The following is a 13,614-nucleotide window of genomic DNA, read 5'->3' on the forward strand; positions in this document are numbered from 1 at the left end:
TAGTGAGTGGTAGTGTGGGTGAAACTGAGTTACATGCTCATTTAAGGGTGGTGAGGAAATTGTTGCAGAGTTTCCAGTCAAATTGCAGTCCTCTGGGTTGCAACCTGCACCGTTCACAAGGGTCCTGTGATTCTTAAGAGTGGATTTTTAATGTTTTTTGGGGGGGACAAAAGGCTAAAAAGTCAGGAGGAAATAGCAAGAATCTATTCTGCCAGCAGAGCTGTGATCATGATATTTTGCATCCAGCCTCACATTTTATTCAGGCTGCAACAGGCAGCAGTTGGGGAAATCAACTGCTACACGGAATGTGGGCTCTACTGTTCCATGTAATTATTAGCAAGTGATAGCTTTGTAGCACAGATTATATGAATGTTCTTTCCGGTTGCTGTTTGTTGAATCTTACGGAGTATTTATAATACATACAGTTATTATTATTGTGACATTATGTTTGTTTGTGTGTATTATTTTATTGGCCATTTATTATAACAACAACAAAGCCTTTAATAGCATACTTTAAAAAATACAATATAGGAAATAAAAGTGCAGTAGGAGCTACTGCAATATAGAGTAACCAAAGGCAGATATCATGCTTTAGAGTGAGACAGAATACATTCACGATCTCTCGTGGCAAGTTATAAAAGCAACTGGTTCAATTATATCAGGGTTCTGGGATGTCAAAAGAAGCTGAATCTTAAATTCATCCAAATGCAGTTCTCTTTTAAAAAGCAGCGAGTTAAGAAATTTAGCTCGGATCAAGAAATAAAATGCACAATGGAAAAAAACATGTGCAATTGATTCTATAAAGCATTGTCAACGGGGCCAAAGCCTAGCTGGATATGGGATCTGTTGAAATCTCCCATATAGCACAGCAGAAATAGAGCATTAGTTCTAGCTAGCATAAACACTCACTGTTGCGGGATGGTTAAATAATAAAAATATGCAGCTAGGGACTGCCATTTATTATTCTATCAGCCATTAGGGGGCACTGCTCCTTTTTCTGCTTACCATATGGAGACACAAATTTCTTCTGGTTTCTCACAATAGGAGCTTAAGTCGCAGTTACTGTAGCACACTTGGTCTTCACACACTGGATATGTATTATCACACCACTTGCATACATTGCTCTTCACATTCCGCCCTGCTTGGCCCTTGCATGCTGCGAGCAAAAAGTAAATAAAAATTAAACACACAGAGAGAGAGAGAGAGAGAGAGAGAGAGAGAGAGAGAGAGAATTTTTTTAAAGCTTTGGACAAATTATTTATTGTTTGTGTCTTACCGTAATTCATTTGGTATGAGAGCCAAAAATATCTTACACCTGATATTTGTTTGTTTAGAAAAAAAGTATTACCTTTTCACAAAACCTGCTTGGTGTAGCTTATAATGTCAATACTACAAGACAATCATACAACCATTAAAATAGACCATTAAAAACAAGCTAATTGTTATGAACATACAATTAAATATCAAAAGACAGTCCTTAGGCTAGAGCAAACCCCAAAGACAATTTTAAAAGTTCAGCTTCTTTATTAAAAGGCTGAGTGAGAAATGTTTTGGCCTGACACCCAGGAGAGAGTAGTGTTGAGCCTCAAGGGGAAGGGCATTCCACAGGCAAGGTGTCAGCATGATAAAAGCAATAATTCTGGTCACTACTTGCCTGACCACTTACTGGTGGGGCCACAGAGAGCAGAGCTTGTGAAGCTTATTTTGACTGGTGGTGTGAAGACACTTAGCCTGAGTCCCTTTGGGTCACCACTCTTTTTGCGGGGCCCTAATGAAACTTGAACAATTCTGTGGGGCTGCAAAAGGAAGCTCCTCCACCAGGCATTTCGTTGGGGTCAACCTGAACCAATCACCTTCCATTGGCCCCAGAGCCTCCCTCCCATGGAAACCACTTCCGATTTGTCCAACCCACAGGGCTGTCAGTATGCTGTAGTTGAATGAATGTTCTCACCATTGTTATACTGTTCTGTTTGTTATCACTGTATTGTTACTGTTTATAACTACTGAGTTTTCTGTATTGTTTCCTTATTTTTTGTAAACCGCCCTGAGCCTCGGGGGATGGCGATATATAAAGACAAATAAATAAGTGAACAGCACTCAACCCCATAGGTCCTTGAGGATAAATATACATAAACAAAACAGATCTTTGTGAAAATATCTAAAGGCTTACTGAACAGACTTTAAAAACAAGTTATTACTATGCAGCACAGTCTCTAATGCTTAGCAGTGAAGAAAACAATAAAGCTAACTTTCTAGCTAATAAATTCAATGCCTCATATTAGATGGCTCACATTCTTAGAATATAATAGTCCAAAGCTAGAAGAAGAGCGAACTTTTTATACCCTGCTTTTCACTATCTGAAGGAGTACTGAAGCAGCTTACAAACCCCTTTCCCTTCCTCTCCCCACCACAAGCACCCTGTGAGGTAAGTGGGACTGAGAGAGCTCTAAGATAACTGTACTGTGAGAACAGCTCTGTGTCTAGCCCAGGATCACCCGGCTGGTTGCATGTGGTGGACTGGGGAATCAAACCTGGAATCCACTACACCAAGGTGGCTTTCAAACTGGTGACTTAAGCATTCTCTACGTGGCTGTCCATCATGATGTAGCATGACATAGTAATAGTATGGTGAAATCATGCTGACATCCACTCCTGCTTCCCCGCTCCCATCCACTTAAACAACTGAATAGAGGATCTCACCATTAACCAATTATCACATTCTTGAATACAGCCTTGAAAGAGATATTGTCAGCAGGAAGGCCCAGATTTGGAGACCTGCAGGCTGGAGTAGGCCTGCTAATAATTATGTTAACCCTTGAGGGGAATCAAGATGCTTTGCCTCCCAGGTGGGCTAGCGAAGCTCCCATTGGGTTGTTGTTTGACATGATACAAAGCAATAATTCACAAGGTGTGAATGCATAACTTCATAAAGCAGTTTCTCTTATTGGTAGAAAGCATAACTGCAAGTATCCTGCTAATGATGTTATATATAAATCAGTTGAGAGGAATATCCTATTTCTATTAAATTTACCTGTAGATCTTATTAGCAGCGCAACCACTCCATTTCATTCACTCTCTGTTTTGAACTCACACATGCATCTCTGCACTCCTACACTGATGTATAAAATTATGCCTGCTGCATGCACACTAAAAATAAAAAAATGCGTATATTTTCCCCTCCTGGTTGCACTTGTGTTCTAGGAATATTACGTTTTTGAGTAGTCAAATTGTAATACCGTTTATGTGGTACTGTGACTTGGAGACTGTTTTGTGTAATCTCGTGGGCTTTCAGAACCACTCTGAGCAATAACCGGAAGTACCAAGCAAAGCATAAGATGCAGTTGGGCCACAACTGTGTTGTTCATGCTGAATGCCCCCCCTCCCTCTTCACATTGGATTTGACCCCTCTCCTATTTGGCACAGCTCCTAGAGCTGGAAAAGATCAAAAGCAGTGGGGTAACAAGTTAAGGCAATATGGTCTTTTCAAAGTTCAAGATGGTAAAGAGGAAGGGGACTGAGTTTCACAGCTTTTATGAAAACTCTCAAGTTTTCTCAACAGAAAATTGCTGCATTTTTGTATGACCCTTAGAAACAAAAACACTGCATGTTGTTTTAAAAAGTGACCTTATAGACTCAAATGATTTCACTTGGCTATTACTTCCTAACACTTTTGCTAGGAAGACTGTAAAGTAAGTTGTGAAGCACAGAAAGCAGATGTCACACAGGCTCCAATAAAGAAGTCAGAACAATAAGATTCTTTGCCAGTGTTTAGACTCCGACTATAGGTGTTGTACCATAAAGAGGAAAAGCTCTGTCTAAACATGTGTGTGAATTTTTTGTTCCCACCAGTTCCAGACTGACTCAGCCCAGTAGAACATAAAATTACATTTTTCTAAGCCCATTGACTTCAATTGACTTAGAAGGACATAACTCTGCATGGAATTGTACTGGAAGTGTTCTACTTCTAAAAATAATAATTTCATGAGTTGCAAGGATAGTTGGCCTTCAGCTAGCCTCCAGGCCTGCCTTCTATGCCAGTTTTCTGCAATTTTCACAAACACCTCCTTTATGTTCATTTCAATCAGACATCACCAGCACACATACTCAAGAAATTTCCACAACTCAAGAAAGCTGGGAAATCATCTGCTCCTACATCTCATGCCCACCAGTTACTCATACCCAACTCTACCCTCAGATATCTTCTAACATCACCTCAGAAATTTCATCATAGTACACCACAACTTCCCAAGACAAAAAAGTGTTATCATGCTCCTCATCTTTCCCAACCCCATATAGTGTGCCAAATGATGGAAGAACATATTCACTGTGTTAGAACAAACTGCAACGAGAGCATGTCTATTGATTTGTGCTATTAATAAATTATAGCGGAGAAGCTCATGTTAGTCTATTTCAATGAACCTAATAGGAATCTTGAGGCATTAAAAAAACAACACACATACCTTTATCCCACAAGTGCTTGTGGACTGGAGCATGCATCTAGCTCACAGCACACTTTGTTATATGTGTGAAAAAGTCCATGAAAACCTGTAACAAAAGACTCAAAGATGCCACAACACTTCTGTCTGTGTTGCAGTATGTACCTGATCTTTTACAACTGAAAGGGGAGATGGTCACTAATCTTAGCTACTGCTGTTGTTAATGTGCCATTATTGTATACACGTATTTCTATTTTGATAGTGGCCCTGACAGACCAAACAAACAATCATTCTATTTTTAAAAACCCTCAACCCAACGACTTCTTCCAGCTTTTTAAATTACACATTAGGTGAGCTAATATTTTGTCTTTCCTTTCACTTGGCATAATGTGTACTGAACCGGATAACCAAAACATGATATGACGTATCAAGAGTTAATTGGTGTTTCCTGTGGTTTGGGAGATATTATGTAGCCATCAGCTACTATCATTACAGCCTGGTGTTGTGGCCTCTAATCTGGAGAATGGGGTTTGATTCTCCACTTCTCCTTAGCTGGTTGACCTTGAGCCAGTCCTCTCAGAACTCTCTCAGCCTCACCTACCTCACAGGGTGTCTGTTGTGGGGAGAGGAAGAAAAGGCAATTGTAAGCTGCTTAGAGACTCCTTTGGGTAGTAAAAAGCGGGATACAACCCCCCCCCCCCCAGCTCTTCTTCTTTTACTGCTTGTGGATGCCTTCTTTTCATGTATAGGCAGTGATTTTCTCTCCCAAATGTATCAGTGGTAAATCCCCTCCCCCCCCCCTGCATTTTGACACCCCAGGCAGTTGCCCAGTGTTCCTGTGAAATTATCCTGCCCTGACTTACACTAAATTTCACTCTAAAAGAATACATACTGTCAATCTTATTGCTTCCAGTAGCCTCCTTTTTCTCAAACTTTTGAAAATGTAGGTGATACTGATTGGCATGTGTTTAAACTGGCCTTGGGATGGGCAGAATGCAGAGGAAAATGGCTCTGGAACCTTTTCCTCTCAATACATTATCCACTGTCCTATAGTAAGAAGTGTAACCAAAATACAGCCGTTTTTAAGACCAAAAATTACATGGGTAAAAACAACTGCAGAAGTCTGACTTTCATCATTGGAGTAATTTTTTCTTCAACCCCTGAGTTTCCCATTCAAGGAACCATTTTAAATACATTGAGAAGTACTTAACAACAGCCTGAAAACACTTCCTGATAACCTAGAGAATATTTAATTCATTGCAGAGAAATCCATTTACAACTTTGAAACATGAAACTTTTATATATTTGAATCCCAATCAATATTGAATGCAAACAATATACTAATGAAGTCTTCTTTATTGACTAAAACATATCCAAAGTTTATTTTCACATACTGTTACCTAAATTTCACCCCAGCATGAGTCACTCTCCCCTTGACACCTGGAGGAAATCAAATTAATACTCTAACTCCAGGTTCACTCCAGGATGCTCAAAGCATCAGTGATGTTGTGTTGCAGCCTTGTTCAGCTGTCTGCAGTTGCCCGGCATACTAAAAAATTTTGCTATAATAAACTCTGAATTGCTTTACCATATGCAAAAAACTGTGTTACTTTATGTAACCCCAGTTGGAAGCTGTACTTATTTAAATTTGTAAAAGTTTCATGTGGACAACCTGCATATTTGTGGGATAGAAAAATACTCCCAGGGTACACAACCATCAGAAATTAATTGTACAAGTTATCCTTAAAAATTCATGAAAGTTTGTAAGTTTCTAGGCTCAAAATATTGTTTTTGTCATTTTGGTCTTCTTAATGATAAAAAGTTCTGTAGAAGAACCACATTGGTATGAGATATTCTGCTTAGCCTCCTATATTTGTGTACCTCAGAAGTGGTTATTTGAGGAAGCACTTATTCTGGGAGAGCTCCCAAAGATATTCTGCACAAGCACAGCAGGTCAATAAATGTAGGGTCAGTTTCAAGAATGTAAACGGAATAGGGAAGGAGATGGTGATTTTAAACTTGTGTGGTCTTTCTTTTTGCACAGACTCAAAGGGTGTGACTTTGAGAGGCGCTGTGGCCCACTCACAGAACATCTGCCTGGTATGCAGCAGGTCCAGGTTCAGTCCCAAGCATCTCGATTTAAAAGGAACAGGTAGGAGGTGATGTGAAAGGCCTCAGCCTGAGGCCCTAGAGTGGGGATTGTCAACCTTTGGGCTTTGGCCCGGTACCGGGCTGCTGGTGGCCGTGCCCCCTCTCCCCAGCAGCAAGAAGCTCGACGGGCCTTGAGCGAATTGGCCACTTCAGCAGCCGATTTGCTTGCGGCCCATCGAGCTTCTCACTGCGGAGGTGGAAAAGGGAGATGCGGTTGCTAGCATGCTGGCAGGTGCAAATGCACATGTGCGGCAGCTCCGCGCATGCACGTTTGTGCATTTGCATGTTTGCGCGTAGCTGCTGCACATGCGCATTTGCACAGAGCTGCCATGCACGCGCGTTTGCACCCCCAGGGGCGCATGCACGGCACTCCACACGTGTGCGTTTGCGCACAGCTGCTGCTCGTGTGCAGCACCCAGGCCACCGTTTCCTCCCCACCCCCACAGGTGGTCCCCAGCCCTACAAAGATTGGGGGCCGCTGCCCTAGAGAATTGCTGCCGGTCTGTGTAGACAATATTGACTTTGATGGAGCAAGGGTCTGATTCAATATGAGGCAGCTTTAGGTGTTAACATGAGGGCAGCTGTAACCCCTAACTCCACTGAGTTTAGACATTGAAAAGTTAGGGGGACCCTCAAGATCCTTCCCTCTATTTGTAAAGCCAGCCACTCACTGGTCAGCCCACTTGCCTTCAGTGCTCTGCCTGCCTGACTCACATGGCTGCTGCAATGTCAGGGATAGAATCATAGAATCATAGAGTTGGAAGGGGCCACACAGGCCATCTAGTCCAACCCCCCGCTCAACGCAGGATCAGCCCTAAGCATCCTAAAGCATCCAAGAAAAGTGTGTATCCAACCTTTGCTTGAAGACTGCCAGTGAGGGGGAGCTCCCCACCTCCTTAGGCTGCTGAACTACTCTGTGAAGGAGCTCACCACCTCCTTCGGCTGCTGAACTACTCTGTCCACTGCTGAACTACTCTGTGAAATTTCCCCCCCTGATATCTAGCCTATATCGTTGTACTTGTAGTTTAGGATGCTGCAGCAGAGTCAGCAGTTCCTGCTCCTCTCTCCTTGCATACAAGAATAGTGGGGGGTTGAACCCATCCTCCTGCCACTAGTCACTAGGCCAGCCCACACACTTTCAGAGCTGCCCCTGCCTGCCTGGCTCATGCAGCAGTATCGGCTTCTCCTCACCTGCCCATTGCCCTAGTGGTGAAAAGGTGGTGATGGCAACTCCCACTCCTGCCCCTCTTACCTGCTCACATGGCTGGTTCACACAGCAGCAAAGGGAAGGCTGCTCCCACTCCTCCTCCCTATCAGCCCTGCTGCCTCGTAAGGTGGCTGGGATCCCTAATCTTACGAAACTAACACACAAAGTTCTGCAGTGAAATAGCTTGGGCAGAATAAAAGGAAATGCCCAGAACTGGAGCTCTAAAATGATGGGGAAGACCTGAAAGGAGGGAAGAAGAATGGAGAAGTTGCAGCCTGGGAGATTTCACTGGGATTCCAGAAAAGAAGCAGTAATGGAGCAGCTTTTGTAATTTCCAGGGGGGGGGGAGGGGGAGAAGGCAATAAATCCAGATACTCTCAGGAGCTGCAGAACACAACTTCTCTATTGCAACTCATCTCCAACTAACATAGGAACTGAAAGCTAAGGGAAAAAGAACAAATTCAGTGGGTGGAGTTTCCCTCCACTTCTAATCAGGTTCTAATTAACTCTTTGCTATCCATTTTTCTACAGCAGTGAAAGAAAAACAGCTCAGGGTAGTTAGCTTGCTCTTTGTTCAGAGACATTGCTGGGAAAGCCAGAGTCGGACTGTAGGGCCTCTTACATTGCTAGGTTTTGCAGAACTGCACAAGCAACACAATTTGGCAATATTGCAAAGCTGACCCAGGGGAGGGGTGCCAAAGGCACTCTTTGACCAGGATGCTATTTATCCTGAGGGCCTCTCCCAGGGCCCTCAGTTTGAGGAAAAGAACGCTGAGTCTTGGCTTCCTGGCCAGGACAAAGAAGAGGGTGCAATAGTAAACTGCCACATTTACAGCATGAACAGGGATTGGGAATTACTTGGAAGGAAAGAAAAAACCCAGTCCAGCACAAAGTACAGAGGTGCATTAGAGATTCAGTCCACCAGCAGTGAGCTAATTAGACACATAAGAGAGTGTTTGGATATAAATCAGTGTAACCCAGGATTCTTCATGTTACAAATAATTATGTGTAGGTGCAGTTTCTTAAAGTCATTGGCTAATGAGGGTACCACTGTGGTTAAAATCACACTGTAAATCTGGAAGGATATATCATACATAGGAGTGTTCCAAAAAGTTTGACACTCATCTGTCAGTTCCAATATCTGACGCCAAAGTGAAATTATCCTAGTCCTGTGAACATCAAGGTCCCCCATTAGCTGCTATTGGAAGCTTCTAGGCTTAACTACAGAGCTTCACAATTTGGGCATCATTGAACTAGGACAGAGGACACTTTAGTGATTGTTAGAAGTATGAATGGTAATGCATAGACTTCCTCCTCTGTCCTTGCACCCAATGAAGGAAGTTAAGGGTGCCTTTTCAGAAACTGAAAACAGGGTCGGTGTCAGTATCACTCAGATTTTGTCAACCTTTTGACCATGGAGGTAATGCTGAAATATTTTTCAGCGTTCAAGGTTCCAGGAAGTGATGTCAGCTGGCCGTGCCTCTCTACCGCACACCTCCAGAAGTGAAAGGAGTGGCAGTGGTTTAAATGGCTGAGGGCTTTCCCTTTCCCACCCAATCCAGGCCTACAATTGGCCACTTTGGGAAGGGATGGGTCAACCTGCCCAAATAAGGGTAGATTTTTAAAAAAATCAAACCCTTTTTCCTTCACAGGGCAGGACGGCTCTTCCCAGCTGCCATTTTGAAAATCCTCATCCTGTGGTATTATTGAGAGGCCATATGGTACCTCGGTGCCATGGTTGTATTACCAAAGGTGGGTTGCGGCGGCGGGGGGGGGGGGAGCTGCCAGGCCCCAGGACTTCTGGCAGGGCCCAATGCTTCTGAATCCCCATCCATGCATCTCTTGATATGTTCACTCATGCCCTTCCCTTGCCTGCCACCCAGTGCTTTGTCACCCATGCTTCTACCTGCATATTTTCTGCAAGGGGAGGGCATGCAGGTTATATACACAGCGGAAGTGTTCTTGGCAGCCATGGCAGTGGAACTCCCAAATGCACCCACTGCCTAGACTCCTGTGGGAAAGGGCATGCAGACAGTGTGGGCAGCTGTTACTGCAGGCAGTGGGAGATATTGCACATAGCCAGGGAAAGGACTCACAGGTAGGGATATTTGGGCAGGTGGGCAAGAAAGTTAGCTGGCTGTAGACAGGGGACACTCTCTGCCCTGAGACCCCCAAAACCTAGAATTGGACATAGCTGAAAAGAAAACCCAAATTGCGGTTTGCAATGGTTACCATATTCATGGCATTCTTCCCAAACAATGTTTTACCCCTGTACAGCCATTTGACCCTTTATTATTCTGATAACCAACAATATATCTCCATTTTCATTTCCTGAGATGCATGATATTTCACATAGCAAAAGCAGCAGTGTTTGAAATAATCCTATCACTGATGAATTCGGATTATCCTATCTATGCCTGCCTCTTCGCACAGTAACACTGACTTGTGGCATAATTTATTGGCCTCCATCAAACCCTTATGTCTTCAATTTATTCTTGGAGATCTCATCCCCATATTTAATTAGTTTATAGTTTGCTCCAAGATTGGCTTTTTCAACTTTAAAAAAAAAAGAATATTTTGATGTTTTGCATTTGCCTCAGCAACATCTGGAAAACTTTTTGTAGAAGCTTATTGTTACTTTAACTGCTTGTGCAGTTTATTAAATCATCTTTGAAAGCACTCATCTGGGTTTGATTACAGTTTGGATGAGTGATGTGGCAGCAAAATGTGGAGCTAATGGACTGGGGACACAAAGTTCTAATTGTACTTTTAGCAACTTTTTTTGCCCAGCGTTCTGCTAATTAAATAGATATACTCCTCCCCAACATCTCTGCCTTCCAAAACAGATAGTGAAAGCACACACAATGTGTTTTGTTTGCAGTAATACCCCAAAGGCTTTTGGAAACCAGTGGCAAAATCTATCTGGATTTCATAAGTCATTTATAACTTTCTCCCCCCTTTCCCCACTCCTACAAATAAATACTGCGATCTTAAACATTCTTTATTGAAAGAAAATCTCCTTAGAATCAACAGAGTATATTTCCAAGTAAACATAGGATTGGACTGCAAGATCGTTGTTTCTAAGAAAAGATATTTGTGCTGATTTAGCACTGGTCTGTTTAAAAGGAAGTGTGTTAAATCATTACCTTCTGTAGAGGCATCGATGGATATCTAGGCTTGTCAGCACCAACATGTGTGACTGAAAGGCTAAGATGGTTCTTTAAATCCAGTTCCCTGTGTTGCTCTTTGCCTCTCCAAGGCTGAGACATCTATCACCATTCTGAAGTGGAACTCAAAAGTGCTGGAGATGGCATGGTGTGACAGGCTGTCAAGGGTTAATACCTAATCAAGTCTGAGAAGCTTTGAGTGCCAGGCTGTTCAAATGAAATTCTTTGGAGAGCATCAGTTGAGAAATGACAGTTGAAAACTGATAGTTGAAGAAGAGACAGTTTAGCACTGATTGCAGACTTGGAAGTGAGAGGGTCACAGTGGATCCCCATTCAAACTGAGAAAGGGACAGAGTTTCTAGTCAAGAGAACTAATCCTTGCCCAGTGGAAAGGGAAATAGCTATAAAATGAGGAGTGTTCACTGGTCTGTGTATAGACTAGTATTTGGGGAACTTGATTGATCTTTCCTGCCTTCTAAACATAAAGTGTCAGTGAAACTGAGAAACCTATCATTGCAAGTTAAAGTAGAAACTGAAAAGAAAGTCCCCTCAAAGTTTCAAAGATCTTATGAAAAAGTAAAAACACCTACTAGTTGACAACATATTATCAACAAATTTAGTGTGTTTACGAGCTCACCACATACATCCTACCACTGATTTTGCTTGACCTTTCCCTCTCCAAGTTAAATAAAATATTTCGTTTATTTTTGAACTTTAAAAAGCCTTTTGTGTGCCGTTACAGAATATTAGCAGGTGATTGTTTCCCTTCCCTCAAGTCCCTGTATAGGGCCAACATCAAAATATATAATAATGTTACAGAATGGCCCAGCTATAACCAACAAATAAGAAAATAGAGGTAGAGGCTGCTCAGCAAGAAAAAAAGAATAAATGAAGGGAAAATCCTTTGTGTGAAGGAGGGAAGCGGGCAAGATGGCCATATGTGGCATCAAGTCATTGGTAGCATCTCTCTGCAGAGCAGAAATGTCACTTTTCTAGCCTGCCCCATTCCCAGGTGATTTAGAAGAGGGATATTTAAACCTGCATCACAAGCCTGGTACATAGCACTATGATCCAGCTGCTCAAGCAAAGTGTGTTGCATCCTGATCTAAGCCAAGTTACTGGCATCCCAAACTGTTTTTAATTTAAGTTTAAAGGGTAGAGAAGAGAAAGGAAAACATGCATATTGAGGAAAAGAAAGATGCCCATAGGTTAAACATAGTGGATTGCAGATGTCAGTACTGCAGAACATCTGGAGCCATTTTTGTACACCTCTTATGGCATTGTTTAATGACTTATCCTTGACAGAGGGATGGAACCACAGCTGGCATCACGAGTAAGTTTAGGTGGTCACAGAGTTGTCAGAGGACTCACTCACAGTGATGGCTTCTTTCTAGTGAAGGAGGGAGTCTGGAGGAATAAGTTGAAGGTTAGTGATGAATCACCTCCTTTCCAGATCCCATTTACGCCTCCTTATATCCCTCCTCCCTCTCCTTTCTCCAGTTTTCTGCTTGCAGTCTGCTGTCTGCAACAGCATTTGCTCCTGTGCACTTGGGATGGATTTGGTGTATTTGCTGCAGGACTGCCCATTGGGAACAACAGGAGAGGCTTGATGGTACATTAGATATAATGGTAGCCAAGAATGCCAATTGACTTGCATGGGCTCCTTTGAAATATGTTACAGAGCAAAAAAGGTGCAATGAAGAGTGAAGGAGGTCTCTGAGCCCGGATAGGCTGCTCTGGGACTGGAATGACAGCTCACAGAGCGGGTAGGTGGTCCCTGGGTGCAGCCTGAATGTTCAGTGACTGGTATAGCAGCCCACTTCAGTCTGGGCCTTTAGGGCTGCTAGATCCCCCTGGCCACCAACAGAGGATGGTAAGGTTGCCAGTTCCAGATTAGGAAGCTCCTGAGGAGGACAAGGACCTCAGTAGGGTACAATGCCATAGAGTTCACCTTCCAAAGCATCTATTTTCTCTAGGGGAACTGATCTCTTTAGTCAGAAGATGAGCTGAAATTCCAGGGGATCCCTAGGGCCCATCTGGAGACTGGCTTCCCTAAGGGTGCTGTCATTCCTGGCCCAAATACTGTGAAGATATTTTTCAGGAGGGTGGGGGGTTCAGCTTGGATGAACCAAATGCACATTCCTAGTTCCTTCTGAAATACTATTCATGACTTGCTATCTATTCCTTTTCTTTATCTTCAAATCTCCTCATGATTTCCCCTTGTGACATTATTGGGATATTTGGTTAATATAACAGAGTTTGCCAGTCATACAAGTGTGAGGCTTCCCAATAGCTTCAGTGTCTTCTGCTTTTGATTAGAAAGATGACTTCCATCTGGTTCCCATTCAATCTGAATTCCCAAGTATAAGTTAACTTTACCTAGGTGTTTGATTTCTGCTTCCTTGTTTAGTTGGGATATAATCTCATCACAGTCATTTTGATTTTTATTGCAAATAATCAGATCATCAACATAGGTCATAATAAATGTCCATCTACTGTCTCTAGGTCTGCTGTAAAGACTGGAATCAGATTTGCCTTGCCTGAAATCCTGATTGAGTAGCATCTTGATCAGTTTATTTGTCTACACTTTTGCAGTTTGTTTAAGATAAATCCCCCTTTGAAGTTTACAGAGTAGATGTTTATTCTTTTTCAT

The 13,614-nt window shown here is 42.6% G+C and overlaps 1 protein-coding gene across 3 annotated transcripts in view; it reads right to left on the reverse strand.

Annotated features, from left to right (window-relative positions):
• The window catches only part of LOC143829453 (TGF-beta receptor type-2-like), a 62,651-nt gene that overhangs the window by 21,272 nt on the left and 27,765 nt on the right, over positions 1–13,614 (reverse strand). For 2 of the 3 annotated variants that reach the window (XM_077320356.1, XM_077320358.1), the window contains exon 2: positions 1,006–1,156. In XM_077320356.1, coding sequence (XP_077176471.1) covers positions 1,006–1,156 — 151 coding nt within the window. Of the gene's footprint in view, positions 1–1,005; positions 1,157–10,940; positions 11,444–13,614 lie in introns of those variants that run through there. The other variant, XM_077320357.1, reaches the window with a different exon arrangement.

This window comes from Paroedura picta, chromosome 2 (assembly GCF_049243985.1).
Source record: "Paroedura picta isolate Pp20150507F chromosome 2, Ppicta_v3.0, whole genome shotgun sequence".
Taxonomy (NCBI): domain Eukaryota; kingdom Metazoa; phylum Chordata; class Lepidosauria; order Squamata; family Gekkonidae; genus Paroedura; species Paroedura picta.